Source organism: Trypanosoma rangeli (assembly GCF_003719475.1).
Source record: "Trypanosoma rangeli strain AM80 chromosome Unknown Tra_15.4_contig_00211, whole genome shotgun sequence".
Lineage (NCBI taxonomy): Eukaryota > Euglenozoa > Kinetoplastea > Trypanosomatida > Trypanosomatidae > Trypanosoma > Trypanosoma rangeli.
The window spans coordinates 5,221-32,418 of NW_021705953.1; the positions used below are offsets into that span (position 1 = coordinate 5,221).

The 27,198-nt window shown below is 52.7% G+C and overlaps 15 protein-coding genes across 15 annotated transcripts in view, besides 16 other annotated features; all 15 read left to right on the forward strand.

Moving 5' to 3' along the window:
* Nucleotides 1-175, forward strand: part of TraAM80_06055 (delta tubulin) — a gene marked incomplete at both ends in the record, with an annotated part of 396 nt that extends 221 nt beyond the window's left edge. The window contains one exon of the mRNA XM_029382912.1: nucleotides 1-175. This exon is cut by the window's left edge and continues 221 nt beyond it. Within this exon, the coding sequence (XP_029237271.1) occupies nucleotides 1-175 (175 nt within the window).
* Nucleotides 176-396: 221 nt separating this feature from the next.
* Nucleotides 397-416: a microsatellite.
* A 587-nt stretch (nucleotides 417-1,003) lies between these two features.
* Nucleotides 1,004-1,070: a microsatellite.
* Nucleotides 1,071-1,316: 246 nt separating this feature from the next.
* TraAM80_06056 (uncharacterized protein) lies at nucleotides 1,317-2,387 on the forward strand (the record flags this gene model as incomplete). Its single annotated transcript, XM_029382913.1, has 1 exon — nucleotides 1,317-2,387. One exon carries the CDS (start codon nucleotides 1,317-1,319, stop codon nucleotides 2,385-2,387), a length of 1,071 nt encoding a protein of 356 aa, XP_029237272.1.
* A 280-nt stretch (nucleotides 2,388-2,667) lies between these two features.
* Nucleotides 2,668-2,724: a microsatellite.
* A 10-nt stretch (nucleotides 2,725-2,734) lies between these two features.
* On the forward strand, nucleotides 2,735-5,539 carry TraAM80_06057 (uncharacterized protein; the record flags this gene model as incomplete). The annotated part of the gene is made up of 1 exon (XM_029382914.1): nucleotides 2,735-5,539. The coding sequence occupies one exon, from the start codon at nucleotides 2,735-2,737 to the stop codon at nucleotides 5,537-5,539; it is 2,805 nt and encodes a 934-aa protein (XP_029237273.1).
* Nucleotides 5,540-5,643: 104 nt separating this feature from the next.
* Nucleotides 5,644-7,710, forward strand: TraAM80_06058 (uncharacterized protein; the record flags this gene model as incomplete). The annotated part of the gene is made up of 1 exon (XM_029382915.1): nucleotides 5,644-7,710. The coding sequence occupies one exon, from the start codon at nucleotides 5,644-5,646 to the stop codon at nucleotides 7,708-7,710; it is 2,067 nt and encodes a 688-aa protein (XP_029237274.1).
* A 7-nt stretch (nucleotides 7,711-7,717) lies between these two features.
* On the forward strand, nucleotides 7,718-8,122 carry TraAM80_06059 (uncharacterized protein; the record flags this gene model as incomplete). The annotated part of the gene is made up of 1 exon (XM_029382916.1): nucleotides 7,718-8,122. One exon carries the CDS (start codon nucleotides 7,718-7,720, stop codon nucleotides 8,120-8,122), a length of 405 nt encoding a protein of 134 aa, XP_029237275.1.
* Nucleotides 8,123-8,595: 473 nt separating this feature from the next.
* TraAM80_06060 (alkylated DNA repair protein alkB like protein 6) lies at nucleotides 8,596-10,488 on the forward strand (the record flags this gene model as incomplete). The annotated part of the gene is made up of 1 exon (XM_029382917.1): nucleotides 8,596-10,488. One exon carries the CDS (start codon nucleotides 8,596-8,598, stop codon nucleotides 10,486-10,488), a length of 1,893 nt encoding a protein of 630 aa, XP_029237276.1.
* Nucleotides 10,489-10,530: 42 nt separating this feature from the next.
* Nucleotides 10,531-10,554: a microsatellite.
* Nucleotides 10,555-10,664: 110 nt separating this feature from the next.
* Nucleotides 10,665-10,693: a sequence feature (A-rich).
* Nucleotides 10,694-11,069: 376 nt separating this feature from the next.
* Nucleotides 11,070-11,101: a microsatellite.
* A 255-nt stretch (nucleotides 11,102-11,356) lies between these two features.
* On the forward strand, nucleotides 11,357-12,190 carry TraAM80_06061 (uncharacterized protein; the record flags this gene model as incomplete). Its single annotated transcript, XM_029382918.1, has 1 exon — nucleotides 11,357-12,190. The coding sequence occupies one exon, from the start codon at nucleotides 11,357-11,359 to the stop codon at nucleotides 12,188-12,190; it is 834 nt and encodes a 277-aa protein (XP_029237277.1).
* A 441-nt stretch (nucleotides 12,191-12,631) lies between these two features.
* TraAM80_06062 (uncharacterized protein) lies at nucleotides 12,632-13,147 on the forward strand (the record flags this gene model as incomplete). The annotated part of the gene is made up of 1 exon (XM_029382919.1): nucleotides 12,632-13,147. The coding sequence occupies one exon, from the start codon at nucleotides 12,632-12,634 to the stop codon at nucleotides 13,145-13,147; it is 516 nt and encodes a 171-aa protein (XP_029237278.1).
* Nucleotides 13,148-13,320: 173 nt separating this feature from the next.
* Nucleotides 13,321-13,355: a microsatellite.
* Nucleotide 13,356: 1 nt separating this feature from the next.
* On the forward strand, nucleotides 13,357-14,538 carry TraAM80_06063 (translation initiation factor 2 subunit; the record flags this gene model as incomplete). The annotated part of the gene is made up of 1 exon (XM_029382920.1): nucleotides 13,357-14,538. The coding sequence occupies one exon, from the start codon at nucleotides 13,357-13,359 to the stop codon at nucleotides 14,536-14,538; it is 1,182 nt and encodes a 393-aa protein (XP_029237279.1).
* Nucleotides 14,539-14,935: 397 nt separating this feature from the next.
* Nucleotides 14,936-16,636, forward strand: TraAM80_06064 (uncharacterized protein; the record flags this gene model as incomplete). The annotated part of the gene is made up of 1 exon (XM_029382921.1): nucleotides 14,936-16,636. The coding sequence occupies one exon, from the start codon at nucleotides 14,936-14,938 to the stop codon at nucleotides 16,634-16,636; it is 1,701 nt and encodes a 566-aa protein (XP_029237280.1).
* Nucleotides 16,637-16,679: 43 nt separating this feature from the next.
* Nucleotides 16,680-16,716: a microsatellite.
* A 33-nt stretch (nucleotides 16,717-16,749) lies between these two features.
* Nucleotides 16,750-16,766: a microsatellite.
* A 49-nt stretch (nucleotides 16,767-16,815) lies between these two features.
* Nucleotides 16,816-16,849: a microsatellite.
* A 163-nt stretch (nucleotides 16,850-17,012) lies between these two features.
* TraAM80_06065 (uncharacterized protein) lies at nucleotides 17,013-18,068 on the forward strand (the record flags this gene model as incomplete). Its single annotated transcript, XM_029382922.1, has 1 exon — nucleotides 17,013-18,068. The coding sequence occupies one exon, from the start codon at nucleotides 17,013-17,015 to the stop codon at nucleotides 18,066-18,068; it is 1,056 nt and encodes a 351-aa protein (XP_029237281.1).
* A 79-nt stretch (nucleotides 18,069-18,147) lies between these two features.
* Nucleotides 18,148-18,187: a microsatellite.
* A 706-nt stretch (nucleotides 18,188-18,893) lies between these two features.
* Nucleotides 18,894-18,913: a microsatellite.
* Nucleotides 18,914-19,197: 284 nt separating this feature from the next.
* TraAM80_06066 (uncharacterized protein) lies at nucleotides 19,198-22,425 on the forward strand (the record flags this gene model as incomplete). The annotated part of the gene is made up of 1 exon (XM_029382923.1): nucleotides 19,198-22,425. The coding sequence occupies one exon, from the start codon at nucleotides 19,198-19,200 to the stop codon at nucleotides 22,423-22,425; it is 3,228 nt and encodes a 1,075-aa protein (XP_029237282.1).
* Nucleotides 22,426-22,486: 61 nt separating this feature from the next.
* Nucleotides 22,487-24,565, forward strand: TraAM80_06067 (uncharacterized protein; the record flags this gene model as incomplete). The annotated part of the gene is made up of 1 exon (XM_029382924.1): nucleotides 22,487-24,565. One exon carries the CDS (start codon nucleotides 22,487-22,489, stop codon nucleotides 24,563-24,565), a length of 2,079 nt encoding a protein of 692 aa, XP_029237283.1.
* Nucleotides 24,566-24,626: 61 nt separating this feature from the next.
* Nucleotides 24,627-24,658: a microsatellite.
* An 8-nt stretch (nucleotides 24,659-24,666) lies between these two features.
* Nucleotides 24,667-24,699: a microsatellite.
* Nucleotide 24,700: 1 nt separating this feature from the next.
* Nucleotides 24,701-24,721: a microsatellite.
* Nucleotides 24,722-24,959: 238 nt separating this feature from the next.
* On the forward strand, nucleotides 24,960-25,649 carry TraAM80_06068 (exosome-associated protein 4; the record flags this gene model as incomplete). The annotated part of the gene is made up of 1 exon (XM_029382925.1): nucleotides 24,960-25,649. One exon carries the CDS (start codon nucleotides 24,960-24,962, stop codon nucleotides 25,647-25,649), a length of 690 nt encoding a protein of 229 aa, XP_029237284.1.
* A 186-nt stretch (nucleotides 25,650-25,835) lies between these two features.
* Nucleotides 25,836-25,863: a microsatellite.
* Nucleotides 25,864-25,951: 88 nt separating this feature from the next.
* TraAM80_06069 (putative dynein assembly factor 1, axonemal-like) lies at nucleotides 25,952-26,800 on the forward strand (the record flags this gene model as incomplete). Its single annotated transcript, XM_029382926.1, has 1 exon — nucleotides 25,952-26,800. The coding sequence occupies one exon, from the start codon at nucleotides 25,952-25,954 to the stop codon at nucleotides 26,798-26,800; it is 849 nt and encodes a 282-aa protein (XP_029237285.1).
* Nucleotides 26,801-27,198: the final 398 nt, after the last annotated feature.

Below are 27,198 nucleotides of genomic sequence, written 5' to 3' on the forward strand. Positions count from 1 at the left end.
ACTCCAGCACGCATGCACCATGGAGTCTGCGTCGCACAGTTGCGTCGCGAATAAAATACGCTTGATACAACAGAAACTCCCCGCCAGCCGGGGAGCGCGAACGGCGAGCAGTGAGCGCGGAAGAACTGGAAAGAAGTGTAAGACGAGCCCCCGAAGAGCTGCAATAATACTATAGGCTTACCATTTTTTGCGGATATGTATATGTCTGTTCATTGATGTTAAACTGCTGTGTAATATATAGGATGTAATCTACACCTTCTGCGGGTATTGGTAGCACCCTTTGATTTTAACGAGTATATGTTTGGATATTAGCGAATGATTTTAGTTTGCTGGGCGCTTTTTTTATATAGTTTTTTTTTTGCTGCGATCGAGTGTATAACTGTACTTTACGTGAATGAGAGAGAGAGAGAGATGAGGCGGGGGGATGTGCGGGTGCGGGTGCCTCTCGTTTGCTGCATTTATAATTGGTATTGCTGTAAGCGGTTGATGTGTGTTATTTCACGTATGTTGGATGCGGGAATCATCGGCAGAGAGATGAGTTTTCTTTTTGGTCTCAGTGCTCTGAAGATGTTTTTTTTTCTTTTGAGTAGGCAGGGATACATGCAAGGAATTGAGTCGTCTTTTGTTTTTGTCTGTTTATTACTATTTTTTTTTTGCTGTATTGTTTTTTTGCTTTTTTTTCCTGATTTTTGCTTTCTATTGCTACCACTTGGTTTGGTTTCCCGTGCGGTAGGTGGAGTAAGAGAGATGTGGTGGTGGGAATGCTGCGCCAAGCATCTCGGCTGGGGGTGGAGCCTGAGTGCAGGTTGCAGTTGAGGAGCAGGGATCAATAGAACGGGGTGAATGTGCCCCCCTCCCCTCGGTCAATTAAATACATTAAAGGACATAGGCAGAGGGAGGGTAAGGGCGGAGCACGGACGCTAACTGGATGTGCGCGTGTGCGAGTCTGACTCTTTCCATATTTGCAGCTTTGATTGTAGTGGTGCAGCTTTATTTACTTGCATGTGTTTGTGTGTTATTATTTGAGTTTGTTTGTGATTGGGGTTCTTGTGTTTGTTTTTGGTAGGTGTGAGGCGGAAGCTTTAGGGCTTTACGTTCGCATTTTTGTGGGCTGGTCATTACCCTGCATTGTAAACCACATTGTCGTTTTATCTATCTCAACCTCCCTTTCTGTCTCTGTCTCGCTCACCCGTGGCAGGTCTGTTGGTGGGAATCCATCACTCACGCTCTCTTCCTCCTCTTCCTTTTTTTACTAACTACACGCGGGGCGAGTGAGGTAGCCGTAAAAAAAGGGGGGAGGGAGGCGTGATCACATCATGCTACGCTCCTCTTGCTGTTTGTGGGCGGCGGTGACCCCCACCTCCGCTGACGTTGCCGCAGCCCTCCGTGTGTTGGGGCTTGACGCCAGCAACCCGCAGCACGCCACCAGCGAGCGGGTGCGGGCGCAGTACCTACACCTTGCCAGGCTACACCATCCCGACTTGAGCAGCGGCGACGACAAAAAAATGAAGGTTATCAATACGGCGTACGAGATGCTGCAGACTAGTGGTGCGCTGAACACACTTTCCATGAACGAAAAGGGCTGGCAGAGTGCGCAGGCGAAGCAGGAGGGCGGGGGCGCAAGTGAGACACGGTTTACACCCAAAGCAAAGCTGCGACGGCGTCGGGTGCCGGATGACTTTGCGGATGGCGACACATGGAGCATGAAGTCCACACTGGAGTGGGAAACACTGATGAACTCCACCTTTGGCCTGAACGGTCTGAGCGAAGAGGAGTTGAAGAATCCCGTAAACCACCCCTTTAGCCACAGCAAGTTTTTCACCTTTGAAGATGACACCACCATCTATCGCATGATCCGTGGTGGGGCGACAGTCAGGCAGGTGGCTCGCACACTTGGGAAGTCACCCACGTTTGTGGAAAGGCGGCTGCATAATGCGCAGTTTAAGCAGCGAATTCAGTACGTGCTGCGTCACGAAAAACGACGTCATCAGGAGCAACGAAAGCAGCGGCAGCAGCAGGGTGGATCTCACAGTGGAAAGCAAGCATCAAACTCGGGTGGCGTCAATGCGACGGAGCGTGTCTTTGGTGTATCGGATGCCTTCCATACGGCAATGCGGGAGCAGCAGCACAAACCACGACACGAACAACAGTCTTCTGGTGAAGAGAGTCGACGGAAAAAGGAGTGGGAACCAACCATCCCAAATTTAGAATCCCCCACCTTTTTTGCTGAGATGAGCCTGGAGGAAAAAGGGATACATGCTGGATTGTTGCGGGAAGAACAGCGGCAACAGCAGGTTCCACTCTCGTGGACACGAGCCGCCTCGAAAGTGGGACGGTCCTACGCGAACTATGCACGATTTGCAGGTAAAACGGCGAAGAAGTCGTAGTATCGGATCATGCAGCAGTGTTTATTCGCGGTTTGGTACGTTGCTGAAGGCGTGTCGTTCTTTCTTCGCCATTTCTTCTGCCGCGCCTTGGGTTGCTGCGGCTGAGTTGCAGTTTACGGTCATCTGTTTTTTTTTTTCATCTGTGTCTGTGTACATGCCGTGGCTTTCTATCTCCCTTTCTTCTTTTCTCTTACTTTGGCATACTCCTTGTTGCCAAAGCACGATTGAGAGCGGGAGGTTGGAGTTACGAGGAACACTTGTGTTTTACTCGCTCGATCACTAGATATATCTACATATATATCTACATATACACATGTATCTGTATATAAATATAATAACTAGAGGCGATGAGTAACACAGAAAGTGATTGGGCTCTGCGAGAAGCGCTGCTGCTGTGTGTCACAGAGACGCAGCCGTGTTCCTCCACGCCTTGTGCGTTGGCGACCTCCCGTTGTGAGGTTCAAACGACGGTGCACAGCTTCCCTGCACCTTACTATGGAGCTGACACTCGCCGAACCGTGAGTTCTGCCGTGAAGAAGGTGAAAACGACGGTGCGTTGCACCCTGGAGGCATTCATAGCCTTCATCAGCACACCACAAAATCTGCAGTACCAGGAGGACGGTGTGCTGTGTAATGACGTGATTGACAAAAGGGGAGATGCACTGCTGATGCGCACCGTGTACCGGCACCATCCTCCTGTGGAGGTCGTTACTCTGCGTGAGTCCAAGATGTATCACACCCCTGGGGCGGCTGACACCAATGAGCCCCTGCAACGTTTTTTAAAGACTGTTGGAAACGTTTCTCACGACACTAGTATACCTAAAAGTGAGAGACCAAAAGGCGGTGTGCCTCCCGCATTTCCCTCCAAAGTGTATGTGGATGTCATTCACAGCGTCCCGGACGAGAGAACCGTGCCCGCATTCTCTACGACCATGCGGGGATGGATGTACCTCTCTGCCTTTATTGCCTACGAGCTGCCTGGTCCATGTGTGCACCTCACTTTTGTAAGTGCCCCGGACGAACACGTCGCAGCCGTCACAGGAAGATGTGAGAAGAGGATCTCACGGATACGCAACCTGTGTGAAATGCTGCAGCAGATGATGTCAGGAGGAACACTAGCTCTTTTGCATCAGCAGCAGCAGCAGCAGAAAGATAATGGGTTTTCCAGCAGCGTTGGCTCCCCGGAACCCCGCGAACCGGCCTTGCAAAGACGACATGAACCATGTGTGACAGGTCCTCCCACAGAGGCGCAACTTTGTGTGCTGCGCCCCCTTCTTAAGCTACACAATGCGAATGTGTGGCAGCACCGTGTGCAACACGAAGGCTGCGACGTTGAAGAGTGTGAGGCACGTCAGTGTATTGCTGCACCCCCCTTCTTGAAGGCCTACCGTATTTCGACGTATATTGCGTGCTCGTTGGCGACTTTTTTTTCTCTTGTTGGAGATCCGTTGCAGGCACATCGCTACGATGCCTTTTTGGAACGTTCCACGGTCATTGGTACGCAGAAGGAAGGGGAAGTAGTGTATGGACAGTGCAAGCGGCTAGCCACGCACGCCTCCCTGCGTGATTACTGTGTTCTTGTTACCACGGCTCTCCTCCAACCTGACCAGCTGCATGAAGCTGAACAGCTGTTGTCTGTAGACAGCTCCGCAATAATGGTATATGTCCAAAATGCCATTCAGTGTAATTACCGACCCCGCTGTGCGGGCTATGAGCGGCAGGTGGTGTACGCCTTTGGGTACATTGCCACAACCAACGCTGAGGACAACTGCGTGCAGGCACACCATATAGTGTGCATTGACACCGTAGATAACTCGGATCACCGACTAGAGCTGGCGATGATTCAGGAGCACATTACCCGAATGGCGTGGGCGCGTCAGGTCTGTCAAGACACCAAGAACAAAGCAGTCACCATTTCCCCTTCTCTAGTCTCACTCGCGCCTGCAGAGGAAGAGAAAAATACGGTTGATACAGCGGCAAAGGAGGAAGTGGACGCAGAAGCAGCCTCATTTATTGAGGTGGAAACCCTCGAAGATGTCACTTCCATTGTTTATACCCACGACAGTGAAACCTGTGTCTCTCAGCAGGCTCCTTTGAACGGATCATTTGAGGAGCTTGAGGGAATATTTGAGGCACACTCCAGTGGAGTGAGGACTCCCTACCGACCTGCATCTCCTCTACAGCATCGCCAGGTATCTGACGCGACAGCACACAAGCCCCACCCGACGGCGACGACGGATTGGACCTTTTGGCCAACGCCAACAGCTGCAAAGAGGAATCCAGAAGCAAAGACGCTGAAGGCGCCTCCTGCACAGACGGAAGTATCAACCACCAAGGACTCCACCGTGTTACAAGATACTCCACACCCACCAGACTTACCACGCGACTTTCTTCAGGTGGAAATACGGTCGTGTCGCAATCTACTGAAATGTGGCAAACCAAAGCAGTGCGTGTTTTTTTTTATTCTGCGCACGTCAGTCGCGTCGGTGCAGACGACACGGGTGGCGTTTAATGGCAGCCCAGTTTTTCATCAGGAACGTCTTCTCTTCGAAGGACCGCAAGGGGACTCGTTGACGGTGATAGCCGTGGTGCGAACGGCCTCCGGCCGCATGAAACGCCTTGGGAAAGCTATCCTTTCGCTGCGGAACATACGGGAGTCAGAACCGCACACACGGTGGGTGGCGTTAGTGAGAAATTCTGGCACAAGTCACGCCTGCGTGCGTGGGGAGGTGTGTATTACGCTGCGCGGCGGTGGATCTAACGCGCGAGCCTCAGTAACGCCATTATCGGCGGAAGAGGAGAAATCATTGCGGAAACGCATTCGCCACACCTTGATGACATCTGGACAACAGCATCTGCATCGTCTTGAGTGGCTTGTCGGTCGCTGCTGGGGAAAACCCCCTCATGAAGTGGACGCCTTACTAGCAAGGTACCAAACGGGCAAACGCCACAGCAAGGTCGTTCTCACCGTATTTGATGTGCAAGGACTGATGACAGAGCAGGGGGTGCCTCTACTCAATAGCCCAGCGTGTCAGGTTGGGTGGAGACTAGCAGTGTGCACCATTGTTCGCGGACTGTGCCGTTACAACAAGTGGCTGTTTTCAAGGAATCCTTTCAACTCATGGTCGGCACTGGGGAAGCTATTTGTGTAACGGTGGCAGTTGGGGGAGCCATCCTGGGGAGTGTGCTTATTTCTTCCAACGCACAAAAAGTTGGTGCCTTGCGCGTGCACACGCTTTTTGCTGCAGCTGGGACGATGCAGGCGGTGCCGAGCGGCGTCGTCACCGTCACGCTTCACGGCGATGTCACTCACTGTGGACGTCATCGCACCTCTTGTGACCTCGTAGAAGAAGCAGCTCGCACCTCTCGCCTCCGTTTGGTGCTTTGGAAGTACGCCCGCGACACTCTGCACAAGCTGGATGTGATTGGCTCCTCGTTGTATGACGTGGAGCATTGCACGAAGACTATTGGCCCGTGTCCTCCACGGTGTGACGTTCGCGTCTCCGTGAGGTGTTGGGAATCATCCGCCCCCGCGTGGGACAGTCCCGCGACTGCCGCCTCTACGGCCGTAGCTGTGGCCGAAGAAGAAGGGGAGAGGGAATGGACCCAAGTGGCATATCATCGCAGTATTTCCAAACGCACTGTAGTCTACGCTGTGATTCATGCGGGGTTGCATTATTACAAAAGCAGTCCCGTGCGCGTCAGTGATAATGGCACAGCCCAGTTTGATGACTCTGTCACTTTCCACGATGTTCTCCCGGAACGAGATGAGGTGATTGTGTCCATCGTTGGCAAGGGGATTTCTGGAACATGTGAAACCGATTTGGGTGTGGCCGTCTTCCCGCTCCGCACGTTGGTGCGCCAACAGGCACTCCTGCTTACGGTTCCGCTTGTGCGTCATGCTGGTACGGCGGATGCGTATTTTAGGGGATCTGTGCAGGTGGAACTTTTTGCGGTGAATTTTAGTGGAACATCCATAGCAGGCAAGGGCTCCGCCTCTGCTCGATCGCAACTTCAACGGCTACTCTACCGGTATGACCCCCATAAGCTGCATCGCGTGGAATGTCTCCTCCTAGATCACGTAGGACGTGAAGAGGAGTTTGTGCATACGTTGCTGGAAAAGTATGGACCGGATTCATACCCGTCACTTATGGAGCTGCGTCTTATTGGGCTTCGTAACTTTACACCGGCTTGCGCCTGCTACGTGAAGGTGTACATGAATGGGGAGTCTGTGTTGCGCTCCTCGCAGCAGTCTGGCGCGGCAAACATTACATTTTCCCCATCTGACGCCAAGAACGCCACAGTGGTGACGCTCGACGATCCTCAGCATGCGCGGCTGCGAGTTAAGGTGGCGCAGTACCGATATCTTCAATCTGTCACTATCTCCTTTGCTGAGATGCGTCTGAGGAACATGGTTGCGAGGTGCCTTAACGAGCACTGGCTTCCACTGTTCGGTAGTGATGGTGAGGAAATTGGACGTCTTGGTATAGCATTGAAATGCAATGGTTTTATTGGTCTTGATGTGGCGCCAGTGAAATTGGAGGCGGCTGAGAAGGATGCTGTTTCCCTGCTCCGCAAGTACAAACGCGAGGCCCTGCCGTTTCTTCAGCCGCTGATGACAGAGGCCGGTAGTGCAGCAGCGGTGCATGCGGAGATACGCCGCCGTGTCGCCACCAGGCCCGTGGCTGTCACCGTGTACGTGTGTGTTGAGTCCCTCTCCTTCACCGAGTCCGGTGTCTTTTATGATCAGTGGCATACATCAATGACACCGCTACAGCAGGAAAATGAAAGGAGCGAATACACGGTGACGGCCAACTGTGACCACGAGGAGGCTAGTGTGAGTTGGTCTGAGCAATTGCAAGGATCCGGTGCGGATATTCGGCTGGATATTCCGGAATTTGGCAAATGTGGGGACCACCGTCTTACCATCACCGTAAGGCAGGCTCGGGGTGCACGATCCCTGTCTCGTACCGGGAAGAAACTGCGTTCGAGTTCGCGTGGTAGCCGCACCAACTCCCCTCAACAAGCGACACATTCTCAGCAGCTTCTACCGCCGATTGAGCTTGGTCGCGTGGTGGTCTCGCTTAGGGCACTGCTCACCCGAAGCCTGTATGATGCGGCGGAGCGGGTCACACTTCCTTTGGTATCTTTTACTCAGAACCCCGCTGATATGAGAGCATTACAGCAGCAGCAACAACAACAACAACAACCATCGCGATCCTCGGCGGCGGTGTTGCCTTTGTGTACTGTAGTTGGCACCGTTAGTTTTAGTGTCCGCCTCCCTGCGTTTGAGCAGGTTCCATCGTGGCTGCAGTTGAAATGATTCTGATATGGAGAAGCATTCAGCGATCAACCGTGGATGTATTCGGCACTATGAGGGACAAATTCGTGAAATATTGGCGAAGCATGAACCCCAGACGTTGCTCGACCTGCATTATACGCTGTATGAACGTGATGTGGCGCATGGGCAGTGGAGTCTTTCACTGCGCGAATGGAAGCGTGTGCTACTTCGGCGTATTGGGGTTGTTGAAGACACACCAGATGTATTCTCGTCCCCACTCTGTGTAAAGAATTGCAAGGATGACGTCAGTGATCAGGAAGCAGTGAAAGCGAAGCGACATTCCAAGAGACGCAATGGTGACGTGAAACTTTACGAAACGATGGAGAAACTTCGGCACCCCTCGCGCGTGCATCGTACACTTTTTATGGACAGCGATGAGTCCACCCCTTTATAGAAGCATGATGGTGAGAAAATGTAAGCCACATTGGAGTCCTCGCATCATCACGGGGATGACGTCCCTCCATCTTTTGTTTTGCGTATTTTGTACGTATTTGTGTAACTTTCTTCGCATTTCTTTTTCTCCGAACCTGCGGAGCCTGTTGCAGTACAGTGCCCAGGAAGAAGCTGTTTGTTCGTTGTCTTTCTGTGTGACGGGCCTTACTTCCTCCCTCTGTTTGCACGCCTGTATGTCTGCATATCCGTCTGCGTGCGTGTGTGTCTGTGAGTTTGAATTTCTTGAGGCAATGTGGCGGTGTTTATTATTTTTTTTGGAGGACGTTGTGCCTCACTTCCCTCAGGAGCCTCTTTTTTTTCTATCACTGGACGACACAGAAACCCCCTAAGAGGGAGAGGGATATATTTTTAAGTGGGAAGCGAAACACAACACGAACAGGTGTGAGGGAGGAGTAGAGGCGGCGGCAAGAGCGAATGCGACGCGTTCTTCTCCCAACGGTGACGGGTGCGTCTCGTCGAATTCGATGGCTTGCGGGTCGATGGGCCGTGCGAGGTCTCTCCACCGCCCCCGACACCGCAAAGGATACCACGAAGTTGGCTGGGTTTGAGTTTTCCACTCCGAACTTTTCCCTTGACGGTGGAGTAGACGTGGGTGCGGACGACGTCGTGAAGGATTTGGTCACAAGCCCCGTGACAAGCCTTGATTTCCTGCGTGACGTGTACGGCCCGTGGCTGGTGCTGACGGAGGACCTGCAAGAGGAGTTGTTCATTGACCATGACCGCATGGTGTACCTGCGGCCGGCGAACGGACTCGGATTTGGCGTTGGTCGCATGGAGGTGGCGGACTCTGGCCCTTCCGGCACAGCCTTTTCACTCCAATTGGAGTCCTACACGTACCCGGTGACGAGCGTCCTGGCGCCCTACACCCCCCTTGCGCTGGATGTGACCGGCCAGTTGAAGCGTGTGGAGTCCAGCTCCGGTGAATACGCGACCTTCTCACTGGTCGCGACGTGGCGTAAGAAGGACGGGACAAGCGGCAAGTTTAACGCCGCAAAACTATCCCCGTGGGATCCTGCCACAAGTGCAAAGCCGTGGGAACCCAAGGCGGAGCTGCAGCGCATATTTCAGGAGGTCTTTCCCAAGCCACTCGTACTCACATCACATTTACGGAGGTCGCAGGCGGCGCGTGAGGCGAGCGGTGCGGATCTTCATCACATGTCACTGGAGCCCTATCACGTGGGTGATATTCCTGGTCTTTACTACATCCCCGACTACATTTCGGAGGAGGAGGAGCAGCAAATACTGCAAACTGTGCGAGATACACCAAAGGAACTGAAGACGCAACTGCACAAACGCAAGGTGCAAGAATGGGGATGCGTCATGTGTGAAGAGTGCAACAAGAGCTTTGTTTCTGACTGGAACATGCCACCGTGGGTGGCTGCCTGTAACGACATGCTGCTACACGATGGTATATTTACCCCGAGCACGTTTCCCAACAGCGTTCGCGTACACGAGTATCAGGTTGGTGAGGGTATCGGGGCACACTGTGATGGGCCTATTTACTTTCCACTTGTCTCTGTCTTGTCGCTTAACTCCCCATGCGTCATGTTTTTTTACGCCCGACGGGAGCCCTATATGCAGCCTATGGAGCACTATAATGATACCTTCCGCTTTGACACTGGCATAGCTGTGGAGAAGCCTGTGCAGTGTGTTGTAATGGAGCCCCGCTCGCTTATGCTGTTCCGTGGTGATGCGTACTACTATCATCCACACGGCACTTCGGATCATGAGGTGGACGATTTATCGCCCGAGGTCGCAGGGAAAGTTGTCAACCGCCACCTACTGAAGGACCCCAACATCACAGAAGTAAGGAAGTCGTATCGTGTGAGCATCACAACGAGAAATCTGTTGCCGCGCTGCAACCATCAACCCACGCGGGCCGAATACGCTATGAAACGGTCGTGGTATGTGTACAATCATCTACCTGTACCGGAGCCACTGGTGACCCCCGCTCCAATGCTGCCGCCGTTACCATTTTCTGCGGGACCAACCGCAGCGTCAACGCCAACCACTACCAGAACAACAACAATAACTGGGAGAATGCAGGAGGATAAAGGTAACTCAGTGGCCGCATTGACCAATGAGAACTCAGGTGGAAATTTTTCGGAGCTTGAAAAAAAGCTGGATGCCGTACTCGCTCAACAAAGTGCTCTTGTGCAGCAGGTGGGCGAGATCCGTCAGATGATGGCAAACGAGGCAACGTTCCGTAATGAAGTGTCCACAGTGCTGAACCACCTTTCATCCACGGTGCTGGATATCGATGGCAAGCTGGATAAGAGGGAGGAGCAGGGGGCGAGCAGCAAGTAGTTCAGTGCATCATGGCACCGCAGGAGGGGTACTTCTGACAAGCATACACATACACACACACACACATAGTGGGAGGTAAAGGGGAGGAGAACAGAGAGAGAAGCAAAGGGACACCAGAAAGCATGGGTTGGTAGGAAATAACTCAGGTTGGGTATGGACTGATACATACAGCACATTAAAACAAAATATAGATAAAATGAAATAATGGCAATTGGGCGGCAAAGTGGTGGCGTAAAAGTCCGTGCGGCACGCACAGAGAAGATGATGCCCCCACCCCCACCCCACCCCGTACACGCAAAATGAATGTACTCTGTTTGTTCATCTTGCTTAGATTAATGAAGGAGTGATCCACCAATTGAGCTCCCGTTTCTTTTTCATTTTCCTTAGCATGTGTGTTGGTATGGGCGTCATTTCACTGCCTGAATCAGAAGTGGAGTAAATTCACGTGGGGCAGGACAGGAGTTTGAGGGGAAGCGGAGTAGTGGTGACGGAAGGAGGAGGAAGAGAAAGGGGTGCCACTGCTTGCCAATCAAAAGAAAATTGAGTCTAACAGGAAAGAGAAGAGAGGCCAAAGAAGGAATTATATATATATATATATATATATTTAAAAATAAAAGGAGAGAGTGAACGCATGGGTGCATTATCTGTGGCGGAATGCATTCTTCCTTTCTCTTGTGATTTGTTTCTCCCTTTACTTATTTTACCGCCGCTGTTTTCCTTTTCGTATTCTCTCTAGTTCTGATTTCTTCTCAATCACCCTTCACACACGCGGTGAAGGTGCAGCAAGTCACTTTCTCTTTGCGTGTGTGGGTGTCGGTGGAGAAGAGACACGGGGAGTGAACTCCCTGGTGAGGGGGGTGCTACCGTCATGGTGGCGCCGGACGACGGTGCGGAGGAGATGGACATGTTGCTCTCCATGTTCCCTGACGAGGTCTGTCGGGACCCCACGCACCCGTTGACTCTCGTTCTCATGTTGCCCTTCCGCTTTGTCCTCCACGTCACCCTGCCGCCCCGCGGGTACCCGGAGACCTCGTACCCATCGCTCTTTGTTGCGGCGGGACCAAACGCACCGCTCATTACGCATTTCTTGTCACAACTAACAAAGGCCCTCCGTGAGGAAGTGTCGCTTGGTGGACCGATGCTGCTGCACATTTTTACGCTTGCACAGGAAATGGCAAGCGAACTGCAGCAAGCAGGTGAAGCGGCATCACGTGATGCCGAGGCGCGACGGGATGCGATGGAGTCGGACGCACAGTTAGCCCTTGCTGTGCGAGAGGCCTCGTCGGTGGAGGTATGGACCAGCCATGCTATTACCGATCGCAAGTCGAAGTTTGTGGCGCACATGGCGCGCGTCGACTCCGAGGAGGCTGTGCGAGCGGTGGTGATGCATCTTCGCTTCCAGAAGCACATTGCGGAGGCGACGCATCCCACCATATACGCCTACCGCTTCACCGACAGTGCCGGTATGTTACATCAGGGTAGCGACGACGATGGCGAGACGGGGGCGGCGGCACGTATTTTGTTTCTTTTGGAGCAGTTAAAGGTGGACGGCTACGTGGTGGTCGTGACGCGTTGGTTTGGCGGCATTCTTCTTGGCCCGGATCGGTTTAAGCATGTCATGGAGGTGGCACGGAGTGTTATATTGACGATCCCGCGGCGGGAGCAGGAGGCGAGCAGCCTCGGCGGTAAACGCAGGCGATGAATTCTTGAAACGGGAGGTTGACGGATCCCAAAGTGGTTTTTTTTGTTTTTGCCGTTGTGGTTGGTGAGGCGGGAAGGCAACTTATGAGGCAGAAGCAAAGAAGAAGAACGAGATAAACAAAGTAAACGACAAATATACAGAAGGGATGGAGGTAACTGCAGGTTACATGCGTGTATCGTTGCGACTGCGGCTAACGGTGGCGGGAGAAGCCGCTGGGGATGGCCTCTGCCCCCGCTCCCGTCCACACGCATCTCTCTCACGTGTACACCACCGGTAAACCCTGTACACACACTCGCTTACTCTTCCTTTGCAATGCAGGCAGGCCAATTCACAGTCGTGCTGCGATATAGAAAGAAGGACAATCGTTTCCGTGGTCTTTGGGCCACTAGCGAGCAAAAAAAAAACACCTGGGAGGGTGTGCAGGAATAAGAAGAATTTGTCATGACTTCGCGTGTCAACGTTGATTCCTTTTTGGACGCAGCGCGTTCTGTGCCTCTCATGGGTGACCAAAGTGCCGCCCAAGTGTTATGGGGCGAGGAAGAGGAAAACGAGAACCTATGCCCATCCCTCACCTTTGAACAGCGGCTCATAGGCTTTGGCACCTGTCTTGGCCTTGGATTCTTATTTTCTATATTTGCGTGGATATCCATCTTCTCGCTCGACTTCAATACATTTGCGGTTATTAACACTGCAGCAAACATCGCTTCCATTGGAAGTACCATGTTTCTTTGCGGGCCCCTGACGCAGCTCAAGCGAATGTTTGATTCCACGCGTTTGGTCGCCACTGTTGTATACCTTTTATCGATGGTGTTAACGTTTGTTGTGGCGCTTGTGCTTCGCATTCCGTGGCTGACGATCATCACTGTGCTGGTGCAGTATGTGGCAATGCTGTGGTACTGTCTCAGCTACATCCCCTTTGCACGCACAGCCGTTTTAAGGCTGGTGGGACTCGAATGAGCGTGTGGCCCCCTTCTACCCTCTGTCACGCTGTAGTTTACCACAGTTTCCCCCCCCCCCCCTACTTTATTCTGCATGAGGACGATGATGCTGTTGTTTTATTTTATTCTTGTTGGCGCGGACCTTGCGGTGTACGTGACATTCTGTTTGCCTCCTGCGTGCATCACTCGCGCCTCTCCCTCTTTTTTGCTCTCTCTCTCTCTCTCTCAATGTCTGTGTTGGCAGCACCGCAGTATTCGCCTAGTTGTTTCATCACCAACACTCAGCTTTCAATGACTCGGGCCCACAATAAGACGTTGGAGTCTATCCAGTACACTAGAGGGACGCTGCGCCTCCTAGACCAGCGGAAAGTCCCCTTTGAGACGGTGTTTGATGAGATCCTCACCGTGGAGGACATATGCGCGGCCATCAAGGAGATGCGCGTGCGTGGGGCACCCGCCATTGCGGTCAGTGCCGCCCTTGCTATTGCCGTTGCCGCCGAGAGAGAGGCAAAAAAGGAAGGAAACGCCTGGAACTCGGCCGAGGATGCACGACGTTTTGTGTTAGAGAGCTGCGATACCGTCATGACGGCCCGTCCCACAGCTGTGAATCTATCCAAGACACTCACGCAGCTGAAACGTGATATTGAAGCGGCTACTGTGAGTACAGCAACGGCAACGGTGGAGGTATGTGTCAGTTTGGCAGAAAAAATTTACGCCGAGGATGTTGCCTACAATGAGGGCATCATGCGTCATGGGGCACCGCACATTGTGCGGCGCGTTAAAAAGGCAAAGGTGAGCGTGCTGACGATATGCAACACAGGGGCTCTTGCTACCTCGCGCTATGGCACGGCCCTTGGGGTTGTGCGCCAATTGTTCTACGGGGGAAACCTTGAACAGCTGTATGCATGTGAGACACGGCCGTGGAATCAGGGTGCACGGCTCACTGTGTACGAGTGTGTTCAAGAGAATATTCCGTGCACCCTCATCTGCGACAGCGCTGCCCCTGCTCTCATGCGATCCCGCACCATTGACGCCGTCATTGTCGGTGCTGACCGTATCTGCAAGAATGGTGACACGGTCAATAAGATTGGAACCTACAGCCTCGCGGTGGCTGCGGCACACCACGGTATTCCCTTCTTTGTTGCCGCCCCCACCACAACGCTCGATCCACTGACGGCAGACGGTGACGGTGTTGTGATTGAGGAACGTGAGACGATGGAGATAACCCATAACATGTCAACGCGGCAGCGTGTAGTGGCGGAGGGACCGTCGTTGCATATTTGGAACCCCGTGTTCGATGTCACCCCTGCCGAGCTCATCACAGGTGGTATCATCACAGAGCTCGGGGTTGTGCCGCCTTCCGCAACTGCCCCTTTTTTTGATATTAGCCGCATCGTTGATGCATTCTGAAACGAAAAGGGGGCTCTGACAAAAAACTGAGCCAAATTCCAGCCTTCCATTTCCTTTCTGTATGCATTGGGGGGGGGGCTTCAATATGGGTCGCTTCTTGCTGCTGAGTCGGCCATTCAGGGACTGTGGCAGACAGTGTTAATGTTATTTATGTTGATTGTTTTCTCTTGTTTGATTATTTCCTCGTGTGTCTGTGCGGTTTTGGTAACAATTTTTAATCAAGTTTGGATTCCATGCACGGGGCGCACCTCAATACGTATGCGCGTGTGTACAACATCTACGGAGCGATGCCTTTTTTTGGTTTTTAAAAAAACTTTTTGCCCTTTGTCTCCCCCCTGGGTGTAAACCGAAAGGGTGAACCCGCTGCGCCCGGCTACTGTTGTGGGAAAAACTTCCAATGACAACTACGCACACGGAATTCGACGGAGGTGAATCGCAGGGGCTCCATCGCATCTGCAACACCTCGGTGGGTGATCATTTTGACGGTACGACTATGACGTGCGCAGCACGAGTTGCAACTCCGCAAGGGGGGCCCAATGACGGCTCTTCTTATTGCAGCGTTGCCCATCTCCCTGACGAAGCACCGTCGCATCAAATGGGTGCCACCGTGTTGGAGACGGACGTCGGGCGTCAGTCGCAATCGAGTGAAGTGAGGCAGTGCTCAGGGTCGGATGCGCCGCGCCATGTCTTGCCGCAATGCATGGGGGAGAGCCGTGCGCCAGATGGATCGTCAGAGAACACGTCACCCTCTGTTTCTCTCAATGCCAGTTTGGGGCCTCCGAAGCGGCTCTGCGCTGGTCCCACACGGGCGGCAGTGGACGCAATTATGGCAGAAGAGTGCCGTGAGTGGGTTGCAAAAGTCGTTGGCGCAGCATACAACACCGAGGTGCTGCGCGAAGCGAATTTTGTAGATGCGTTACGCAGTGGTGTGGTGCTGCTCGTGCTGCTTCAGAAACTACGTGACCCCCCTGTGCCCGACGAGAGCCTGCAGGTGCCAAAGCGGACCACAGGCTTCTACGCTCGCGATAACGTCGTCACATTCCTAGAAAAGGCGGCGGCTGCCTACCACCTTGTGGAGGCGCAGCTGTTTACAGATTCGGACCTTTGCGATGGGAAGAATGATCGAGCCGTCGTGACTTGCCTCCTTGCAATTGCTCGCATAGCCTACGCGCGTGGAAGCACGAAACTTGCCCCGGCGATGATCGTCTACGAGCAAGAAATTGACGCCAAGTGGAAGAATGTCTCACAACAGCAAATCGATGAGTTAATCCGAGAGGCAGAGGCTTCCGAAGTGGAGTCCGAGGAACCGCCCGCAGCAGACGAGGGGCAGTATGTCGGCAACTGCGCGGTGGAAACATCTACAGGTCGGCTGCAGCTCACATCAATTGTGTATGAGGCTCCAACAGGGATGCTCAGTGCTGTGAATGCCAAAGGAGGAGAGGAAGGAGGAACATGCGAAGAGGTGCCAATAGACCTAGGCGAGGGCGCCACAGCTCCATCTGTTCCAGAGGAGACCATGGCAACAACGACAATGGCAACGATGGTAACAACTGGCGAGCCATCAGTGGACGTGGAAGGGAAAACGATTGGGGTTGTGAATGCGGCGCTGCTGGCGAAGACTCGTGAGAAAAAGGGTGGCACGGTCTTTTACCTACGCGGTGGTGCCATCGGAAAGAATCTGCGTGAGCTGCGTACTGCGCCTGTGCCTGTGTCAACGAGCAAAAAGACACCAACGGTGTCGGCAAAGCTGGAGGGGCAACCGAAGCCAGGCAAGCCGGAATCCAACGCGCGGAAGGTGAACTTATCGGTGGTCCCAAAGTACTACCCACGACGGGGAGACGAAATTGATATGCGTCTCAGTGTCATTCTCAACACCCATTTTGTGCATTGCCCGCATTCGCCGATTCGGTTCCGTCGGCTGTCGGCGAATTCAGGGGAGTACGTAGTGTATCATCGCATTACTGGGCATAAACGATTAGTGTTAGCTCGCATCCTGCAAGGGCGGTTGATGATCCGACAGTCTGGCTCCATCACGAGTGGTGCGCCCGCCTGGGAAGAGCTTCGGTCCTGGTTGACACGCTACGAAAAGGAATTTTAATATTAGCACTGTTTTTGCTGCTGTTATGGCGTGGATCTTTTTTTGTTGTTTGCGTGCCTGTGTGTGTGTGTGTGTATGTGACACAATGCAGGTGAACTCCGCTTTTATTTGTTTCTCTCTCTCTCTCTCTGACACAACCTATGTGGCGAATGGCGTGTTGCTCACGTCTTTCATGCATATTGTTTTCTCTTTTTTATTTGTTTGTTTTTTTTTGGTGATTGCCGTGGTTGTTATTTTTTACCGGTGAACGTCACTGTCATTGTGACGAACAGCCAAAGCAAGCGAATAGAGAGCGAGCAAGAGTGACCCAGCGGATTACCCAGTGGGCAGAGTCGTGATAGAGCCCATACCCCTCGGTGAACAGTGAACGTGAGCGATGTCTTTTCCACCCATTGAGGAAGCCCCACGCTCCATGACGCGCCGCAACTACCTTGTGGAGCGCAATCGCCTGCGCGTCAACGCGTATGCGCCAATCCGCAAGGAGCTGGAGGAGGAAGACATCCGTGTGGCGCGGGCGCGTCAGGAGCAGCACAAGAAGATGCTCGACAGCTGGAAGACCCAGTCCAACTACAACCCAGATGCCTCGAGGCCCCTCCCTGGTGGAGGGCCACATTTGAAGCGCATGAAGAAGGCATCCGCGCTCAAGAACCCCAATTACTATCAAATTATCAAGGAGGAGGAGGCGGAGCTAAAGGCGGAGCGGACCGCTATGTACAAAGCTGACATGCAGCAGCAGCTTAAGGATCGGAAGGAGTACCTCAGTAAGTCGCGCTCAGCTGAGAAGGCGTACGTCACAGCGCTTGTGGAAAGTCACAAGGAAATGGCGCGTCAGATGGAGGAACGCGAGCGCGAAGACGCAAAGGCCCAAAAGGCATACATGGACCGCATGCGAGAAAGTAACCTGCGGGAGTTGGAGCAGAGACGCCTCAAGGAGAAGGAGCGTGAAGAGTATGAACTTTCTGTTCTGCGAAACCTGCAGGAGCGTGATAAGGAGAAGGCCGCAACGGAGGAGCGCCGCGCAAAGGATATGAAGCTCATGATGCAGAAGGAAAATGAGGAATATAATCGTAGCATGATGAAGAAGCAGGAGGAAAACAAAGCGCGCGAGGAGGCAGAACTGAAGGCCATACTGGAATTCAATGCCACCCTTGCGGAGCGCGAGCGTCAGAAGCAGGTGCGTGAACGGGACCGCTACAGGACAGAATTTGAAGAAACCATTAAAAAGCAGAAGGAGTTTCATCAAACCCACAACTATGACGAACCCCTGGAGGCGATCCGCGAGCGGAATGAGAAGGCTGCTGCGTCTTTGCTGCTTATCAAGCAAGAGGAGCGGCTTCGCCTGGTGGACCGCCGTCGGGAGTATCGCAACGCATTGATGCAGCAAATTCGTGAGAAGCAGGAGTGGCAGCTGTCACACATCGACGGAATATGATGTAAAACAACAGCTAGTGAAGAGAACGAAATAGTAGAAGGGAGACGAGAAGCAAACAAGAAGAAAAAAATGTTTTGCACTCTCTGTTTCTCCTTCCTGTACTCTCTCTCTCTCTCTCTTTTGCTCGTTGACAATGTATATAGCCTCACAGCACACCCCATTCTTGCCGTCTTCCAATTATGTTTCATTGACTGTGAGAGAAGGGTGTGTGCATCACCTTTATTTTTGGTGTCCACACAACGGCCCTTGTTTTTTCGATTTTCCCCCCATTTTTGTGTTTCACTTCATCCACTCCTATTTGTATACTATACGTCCCCGTGCCACTTTCACTTCTCCCACACGTTTCTCTTCTTTTACACATTTACTGCTAGGGGTCAGCATGGGAGAGATAGCTGCGGTAGATCTGTGCGACCCCAGCCCCTAACCCCACACGTGCACACACACTTTCTCCTTTAATGATTGTTGTTATTATGCTATTTGCTCGTTGCGTGCTACTGCGGGTGTTTGTCGTGTGAAACCGGGGCAGTGGTGGGGAAGGAAGCGGATTGTAGACGAGCTGTGGTACCACGTGTGTAATTTCTGTACGAGACAGTATTGGGTGATACAGCGAAAAGAAGTAAAAAAACGCTACTGTTATTTTTTTCATTTCGCTATGTGGATCTATCATACACATACTACCTTCTTCGCTTTTTCTGTTTGCTTGCTTATTTCCTGCCCCAGTCATGGGCTGACAAGTTGGAAATGTGTGAGGGCCGTGAGAACACGCAAGCAGAAAGGTGGGTAGATAAACGGGTGCCACAAGACCGCCTTCATCTCCCCTTGCGGTATATATATATATATATATAGTGCATGTGTGTGTGTGTTATTGATGTATTTTTTGGCTTGGGATCGTTTACGTCAGCTACGGTCTGTAGACAACTCAGGTGTATACGGGTAGCATACATCGCACCCCCTCTCCCCCTCCTCTGCATAGTTCCTACGTCTCTCTTTATCCTAGTCACTTACACTCTTCGAGGGTTGATCTTTTCTTTTTTTTTCTTGTTTTTGTGGGCCTGGCAAAGGTGGGGACGTACACGGACAGGCAACGGGAGAAGGGAAGATAAGGGAACGCCGCTCGTGTGGAGTGTGAATGGAATCGGAGAATGAGGACCTCGACTCACTGGTCTTTGCACAAGTGGGGATGATGACTGCACGGGTGACGGCAATGCCCGCACCCAGCAGCGACGAGGAGCTCGACGCATTAATTCACGAGGCACTCACAGGAGTGACGATAGCCCCGGGAAATGGGGAGATGAGGGCCGCCAGTGCCACAACTTCACCCCAGCAGCAACAGCGTGTCCCACAGAATCAAGTTTTGTCCGCCACGGTATCGCCAGGGGTGGGAGTGAGAAAAACGGTGGGAAAGTCAGCACCGCATCGTCCCATAGTGAGGACCGAGCCTGCGTCGTCATCGGACAGCAGCAACGCTGACAGTGAGGCCATGTTGCAAGCTGTTTTGGAAGGCTGTGGGTTACCAGCTCCAAATAGCCTTACGATGCCACTGCCACAGCGGCACCAAGCAACAGCTGCCCTGGAGAGCCAGATTCCGGCCAAGGAAGAAGCAGAAGATGAGGACGAAACTATTTTGATGGGGACTCTCTTGCATCTCGCCTGCCCTCCGTCAGAATTGGTCTCCGAGATTCAGCGTCAAGGCGATGAGGCCGAGCCGCAGGATACGCCAAGCAAAATGTCAGCAGCACAAACAACAACAACAACAGTGTTGCCCGCATCAAACTCTGTCATTTATGACAATAGCGACACTAGGAGTGGCACCACGACAGCATTGGCTGTGGCCAATGGAGATGGTAGAACCCCCCAAGCCGCGTCTGAAAATGAAAACCGTACCCAATTTCTTCTGTGTTCTCCTGCCTCTCAAAGAATTGGAGAAGGTCCTGTCCCCAGTAAGCCTTCCCTCGAGGCACCAGACATGGAAGACGAGAAGCAAATTCTTACTGCCATATTAAATGCGGTTCAAGATCGTCAGTCAAGTGTGAGTGGAGAATTAGTGTACGGAGATGATGACCACAATGTGGATGCCGTGTTGCAGCAGGCTGAGCAGATTGCGGTGTCGTCACTTCGTGAGGAGCAAGGTCGTGTGAACCGTATTTTGCACTTGCATGAGCACATTGAAATGCGTGAGGAATTACGAAAAGCTCGAGGATCCGTGGGGTGGCCTTCCTGCCTCTCTGCACCAACCACCCCCGTGATGATTGGAGTGGATCCCTCAAACGGTTCTGTACCGGCGCTGCCCTCATCCGCAGTAAAGCGCCCCATTCTATGCATTGGTACAACCCTTGGTATTCTGCTACTTTTTGACGCAAAGAAGAAACTCTGCGGCATGTGTGGCTCCGTTGCAGATTCCTCAGTGGAAATGCAGGGTGCTGTTGTTTCACTTTCTATGTCCTTTGATGCATCCACAGTGTTGTCCGGACATGAGCGCGGGGCGCTGGTGCTCTGGGACACGGATACCCTTAGCCCACTCCGTAAAATTTTAGACGAGTTTACCACACCCATCACTCAGCTGCGGCACTGTTACATGGACCCCTTTAAGGTTATTTTACTCAGCAGCTGTGGACGCGTGAAACTGCTATCCTTTACTCGCATCCTATCCAAAACTATGTATCGCATGACACATATTGCTGCCTCCGTCCATGAAGCACCATTCAACGATATGGATATTGCATTTATGAAAGAGGAGAGACTGTATTTGGTGGCGGCTGTTTCCGCCGATGCATTACTCGTTTCTGCGCTGGAATGCGGTCTAACGAGCGTCGCAACGCCCTTCAACCGACGGTCGCAACCCTCTACCTCATCCTTGTCGCTGCAATTAGTGCATTTTCTTTCAAATTCAGTGGAAAATGGGGTTCTTCTGTGTGTTGCCTGGGGTGTGGATTTTGAAATATTTAGCGTCGCAGTTGGAGGTAAATTGACAAACCTACATCGCCTAACAGGTGTACGCCTTGAGAAGCCGTTACATGCCATGAGCCCTATTGCGGACGGTTGCTTGCTTCTGCTTGATCAGAAGGATGTACTACACCTACTGGATGCAGGTGTCGGCGTCATTGTGGAGACTCGAGTTCTGCACGGTGTTGAACCAGTTGTGTTCTCTACTCGAAGTTGTGGAACGCGGCACAATGCTGCTCTTACGTTCATGGGTAATGAGGCCATTTTATTAGGTCGACGTCGTATCTTTACATGTACTCTTCTATCGTGGCAAGCCCGTCTGGATGCGCTGGTGGAGAAGCGGTGCTTTCTTGAAGCTTTGGAGCTTGCAAAGGCATTTGCCCTTGAGGTTGCACTGGCCGTTGTAGGCCTTCATGGGGACTCTGCCACGCGCCGCGCAAGTATTCACTCTTACATATTTCGTCTTGTTACGTCCTACCTGATAGATATCACAAGCAGGGATGCTTCGCAAGAAGCCATCAGGGATTGCATCACATCTATCATTCAGTTTTGTTCGGAGATTGATGCCATGGATGTGTTTTTTGGCCCCGCCATGGATTTCCTTCGGCGTGACGCTGCGAATTACTCTCTTGCCTTGTATTGCCTTGAGAAATGCATCCTCTCCGGTGTCGTGACTGTGCTTCCGGATGTGTACATTCAACCTTTTCTTGACCTTTTCGCCAATGAAACGTCGTCAACGATGAGGGAGGCGGAGCGTGAAACAAGTGATGATGCGACGTTCTCAGGTGGAGTACTAAGGGCAGAGCGGGTCTTGATGTGTCTTGAGAGCAACGAGGAACTTCTGATGCGTATCGCGGAGCAACATAACTTGGTGCGGCTGGCTGTTTCTATATTGTCGTCCAGACAGCACCGGTATGCGGATGCGCTTCGCTTTGCCCTTGAGAAGGATCATGACAATGGTGTGGCTGTATGTTTTTTTGAGTGTACCATGGAGGGGTACACGATCTCGGAGGACGTGGAGCTTCCTGTTGAGCAGCGCCAAGAGGCGAAGCGGCAGCTGTGGAGTCACCTGTTGACCTTCACGGACGACTTTGTGGCGCTTCTTCGTATGGACCCTGAACGGGTCCTTTCTGCGATGCTGCTGTCGCTGCAGGAAAGTGGCCCCGATTCCCCTTGGGGGGGATACATTGTCAAAGCTGCAGTGTGTCAAGCAGTTGTTTCTTCAGCTGATGGGGGCCGAAGTCTCCTGTGGTACGCTGCACAGACCATGGGAACTGGCACGACGAGCGTGGCCGCCGTATTCTGTGGTACATCAACTCTTTACTGGCATCATCCGTCTTGTGCTGAACGAGTCCTTGGTGCTCCCCCATCTTCAACAGTTCTGCGAGCGTGCGTGTTCGCATTTCATTTATGAATTTCAAATCGCTGATAATGACGTCGAACGCCGCAGCGTGCAAAGTGATGTTGTGGCGCTTATGACAAATTCCATCACCACTGGTGTGGATTTTTCGTTTCTCGAAGAGGAATTGCGTCAACAACGCATGGCGCGTGCCTTGGCGGCTTTACACTGCTCCCGGTGGGAGTACGGCGAGGCAATTGACTGCTACTTGAACAAGGAGAATAATTTGGCAGATCCGGGATTGTCGAAGGGCATCTTTTGTATGCTTCGAGAGGAGTTAGTTCGGGGCCTTCGCTGCAGCGATGGCGCGATGGCGCAGCGCTTACGAGATGCGGTGATGCATCGAATCTCGCGTTTGGTAAACGTGGATGCGACATCGCTGGCGCAGTTTGTCCTGGAGCACCTTCAGGGAGAGCACGAGGATGTGATGAACATCCTCCGCCGCTCCAGTGGGACCTTCCTCCGCTACCTTGACGAGTTGGTCGCGAAGGGAGATCCGATGGTATCGAATGATGTAAATCTGCAAAACACTTACATTGAGTTGCTCTGCGCCCACGACCCGGCGCGCGTCTACCCGTACCTGCATTCACACGACTCGCTTATCACATACGATTTGCATCTTGTGCTGGAATCGGTGAAGCGGCACAAGATCGCGGACGCTGCTGTGTTTCTGCTTGAAAAGACGCTCATGATTGACGAGGCGATGGAAATTCTTCTAGGCGCCGTCGCCGAAAAACTGCATGCGCTGCGACAGGAGGTCTTAACCCATGTTGTTTCCGTCTGTGGGAGGGGTGCCTATTCCGCGTCCTTGCCGTTGCCATCTTCTCAGAAACACGATGTGTGGAGGACGGGAAGAGCGGCAGTGGTGGAGAGAATACGAGGAGGGGAAGATGATGAAGGCGAGCAGCAGTACGTCCATGGTTGGGCGGGTGAGGAGCCACTGCAGCAGGTGCTGAGAGTGGGTGTGGAATTGTGTAGCAAGTACAATGAGGACCGTGACTCGCAGTTGAAGAAGAACTGGTTTCGTCTTTTGGATCTCTTTACGCGTCCGCGTCGTCTTTTGTGTGATCGACAGAACCAGCACAACGCCGCGTTGCGGTTGACCTCGGGCACGGTGGATGGATTTGAAGACGATGAACTCGGTGTGGCACTTACACCTGGAAGCGGCCTTTTCCCTCTTCTATCCGGCCCCCTTTCGGCCTCGGGTGTGATGTTTCTGGAGCAAATGATTGCCATTTACACAAAGTATGTTTCTTTTCTACTTACTCACATGATTAAGGTGATGGACCTTTCCTCTGTCCTCTGCCGCATCGTTGAGGACCACGAACGAGAGCGGTTTGGGCCGTTTAAGCCTGTCATTGTGGATATCATATCCTCATTGAGCTTTGAGTTGGAGGTCAATCGTCTGTGCAAGACTTCTATCGACAGTGACATCATGGCACTTGGAACGGAGCTTCACCGAAGCCTTAATCGAGGGGTAGTATCTCTCTCCGACACATGCTACATCTGCGAAGGTGGTCTTGCGGAGACAAGTGGTGATGAGGGGGAAGCATCGGTGCGACTATTTACTTGTGGTCACGGCTACCACGAAACGTGCGCCATGAACTTTGACAGCGGAGCGAAGTGTGCGCAGTGCTGCCGGGAACGAGGCGGGGAGAGTCAGCGCGTCGCCGTAATAGTCCCACGTGACGGCGTAAGTGAGCGGACGTGGAAACGCAAGAAGACGGCGAAGGGGAGTCAGGACGACGTGGGCGGAGGTGGGGGGAACAGGGAGGCGGAGGACAAACGGAAGGAGGAGGAAGTTGCACGGGTCCTGCGGAGGTTGCGACACACGCGGGCGAAGCTGGAAGGGTCACGTGGCTACTCCGACCTCCTTTGCAGTTTTCTTTGCCCGAGCGGCCTCGCTGCGCCGCCGCGAGAGTTGTTGAAGGGGTCCGCAGAGAAGAAATTGCTTGCACCTGCGCCGTCGTTTCCCATTAGTCTCGGGGAATTTTCTGCAGAGGTGCTGGACTTCGGCACCACCTTAACGGCCGGCCTGACGGACGATGAGCTGCTCGAGATATTTGGAGCACAAGGAGAGGGCGAGGAGGAGGAAGAAGAGGGCGTGATATCGCTTGGGGACGAGGTGGATTTTCACTTTGACGTCTCGCACTGAGTGCTGCTGCACGGAAAAAAAAGGGGGCGAGATGCATTGACATGGTGAAAATCATTGTCCCTTTTTTTATTCATTTATATTTTTTTTGTTTTTGTCTGGTGTCTCCGCTGCTCTCTCTCTCTCTCTCTCTCTCTTGCACGCACGCACGCACACACGTGGTCCCATGGCTCTCTGCTGAAGTTTCAAGTCAATGAGGTGTCGCAGAGGTGAAAATCAAACAAGCCGTGCGTTGATACCATTAAATCCTCTGTCCTCGCTGGTGTCAATGCGCCTACACTTTTGTTTCTCTCTCGTTTCACTCTTTGTTTTTGCCTTTCTGCTGCTCTCTGCAAACAATTGTTCAATGGGGGGGGGGGAATGAGTTGAGAAGGCGGGGTGGAATACACAGTCAGCGATGGAGCGGAGCTGCGGGAGAGAGGCGCCGGACGAGGTGCGTTACCCTCACATAGCCCTTGACGTACTCGGGCAGTGTCACAGCAGTGCGTGTGTGGAGCTTGGAAACACGCGTGTTATTTGCGCTGTCCACCACCCGCAGCAGCTTGTTGATGAGTACCGTGGCAACCGTGGACGTGTCGCATGCACCGTGCGAAGGTCGGCTTCTGCAGGCTCTCATATCGCGGGTTCTGCTCCCCGGTGCGTTGTGACGCCAGAGAAGGACATGTCCCTCGCGTTGGAGGGAGTCGCGGAGCAGGTGGTGTTGTTGGAAAAAATCCCGCAATTGTTGGTGGAGGTGGTGGTGGAAATCCTCGCGGAAGACGGCGGTGTGTGGGATGCCGTGGCGACATGCATGAGCGCGGCCTTGGTGAGCGGGGGTTTTGACATGTACGACGTGTTTTCTGCCTGTAGTTCTGCCCTACTCCGTGATGGTGCGGTGGTGATGGACCCTGACGCCGCCGAGGAGTCGAGTGCCCAGGCATCTGTTCTTGTCTGCATGATGCTCAACTCGGGAGACATCTGCTACGCCAAGCACCTCGGGTCGTGCGAGCCCGGGACAGTCCTGGAACTCACCACGTCCGCAATGAAGGGCTGCCTCGCCCGTAAATCCGTCATCGCAGCGCAATTAAACGATCAGTCAATTTTGTGAGGAGCTGAGGGAAGTTGTGTGTGTGTGTGCGTAACACAAACGAGGGAGACGCACCAACGCAGCGAGAGAGCGAGAAGGAAAGAAGAGGGGGAAAAACAAATGCAGATTAATGCAAGAGGAAGAAAGAGTATTGCCAATAAAAACTGCAGTGCTTGGAAGACTGGGAAAGCGTGTTCTTCTTTCCTACTGTCTGTATGTCTCTCTTTCTTTCTGTGCATGCACGCATGCGTGTGTGTGTCTCGTTTTCATTTTTCTTTTTTTCTCTCGTTGCTGAAACAGCTGCCCCAACGCAGAGGAAGGGTATGGACGCCGATTCCACAGACAACACCCCCATGACCGAGGAGGCCATCATACGGCGATGCAAAATGCATCAGGGGTACGCCACGCCAGAATTGAACGAGAAGTTATATCTTCACTACGTCGGATTTAGAAAGATTGCCTCGCTAGAACCCTTTCACAACTGCACCGTCTTGTATCTCAACAACAATGCGATTGACAGCCTGGAGGGGCTTTATCCACTGCAGAAGCTTCATTCCCTGTATCTCAGCAACAACACCCTTCGGGATTGTCGTAGTCTCCCGGCATTGCCCGCACTGCGTCTGTTAGATGTTTCTAACAACAGCATTACGTCCCTTGAGGGACTTGCTAGCGCCCTGGGGTTGGAGACGCTTCTTGCCGCCCGCAACCGTGTCGCGAACCTCCAAGGCCTAGAGCCACTGGACCACCTTATCAACATTGATGTTTCACACAATTGGATCTCCCAGGCAGATCACGCACTTCCACTGCTACTTCGGAAGAAAGAACTTCGCACCTGCATGCTGCAAGGCAACTCATTCGTAAGAACAACGCCGTCGTACAGAAAATTCTTAATCGCCCAAATACCTTCACTGAGGTTCTTGGACCAATACCCCATATTTTACGAAGAGCGAAGCTGTGCCGAGGCGTATGCCATTGGCGGAGTGGAGCTAGAAAAGGCAAAGCGGGAGGAAAACCAGCGGAATGAAGACGAGGAACGACGAAAGCAATTCCTTTTTTTTACAGAGGCACAGGCGATGATGCGGGGGCACCGAATGTCGGAGGGAATGTGCGTGGGTTCCACAGCCTATTTTGACTGCAACAACTACGAGGACGTTTATGTGCCTAATCGCTAATGCATGGCTATCAGCGTACCCGTCGGTTGTCCTCCATTCTTGTTTTTGCTTTGGCCCGATGGCGTGTTCTCGCCACCTCGTGAGGCAATTCCCCCCTACCCCCAGCGCACTGCCGCCCTAACGTGAGTTTGTTTATTTGCTTGAGCAACGGATGAAGTGAAGTTACCTGGTTTACTCAGGAGCTGTTCCCACGCGGCTGCATTGAACGCATGTATGCACATACAATGGGGAAGTCGTGTCTCTCTCCCCATCCCCCTCCCACACACACGCACGTACAGTCATCACCCAATGAGGTTACAACCGATCTTTCTGCGGCAGCGCTGTAAACTCTCTACTGTTTCTCATGCCACATGAGGCAGGATACGTCCCATACTTGAGCAACTTAAACGACTCATATT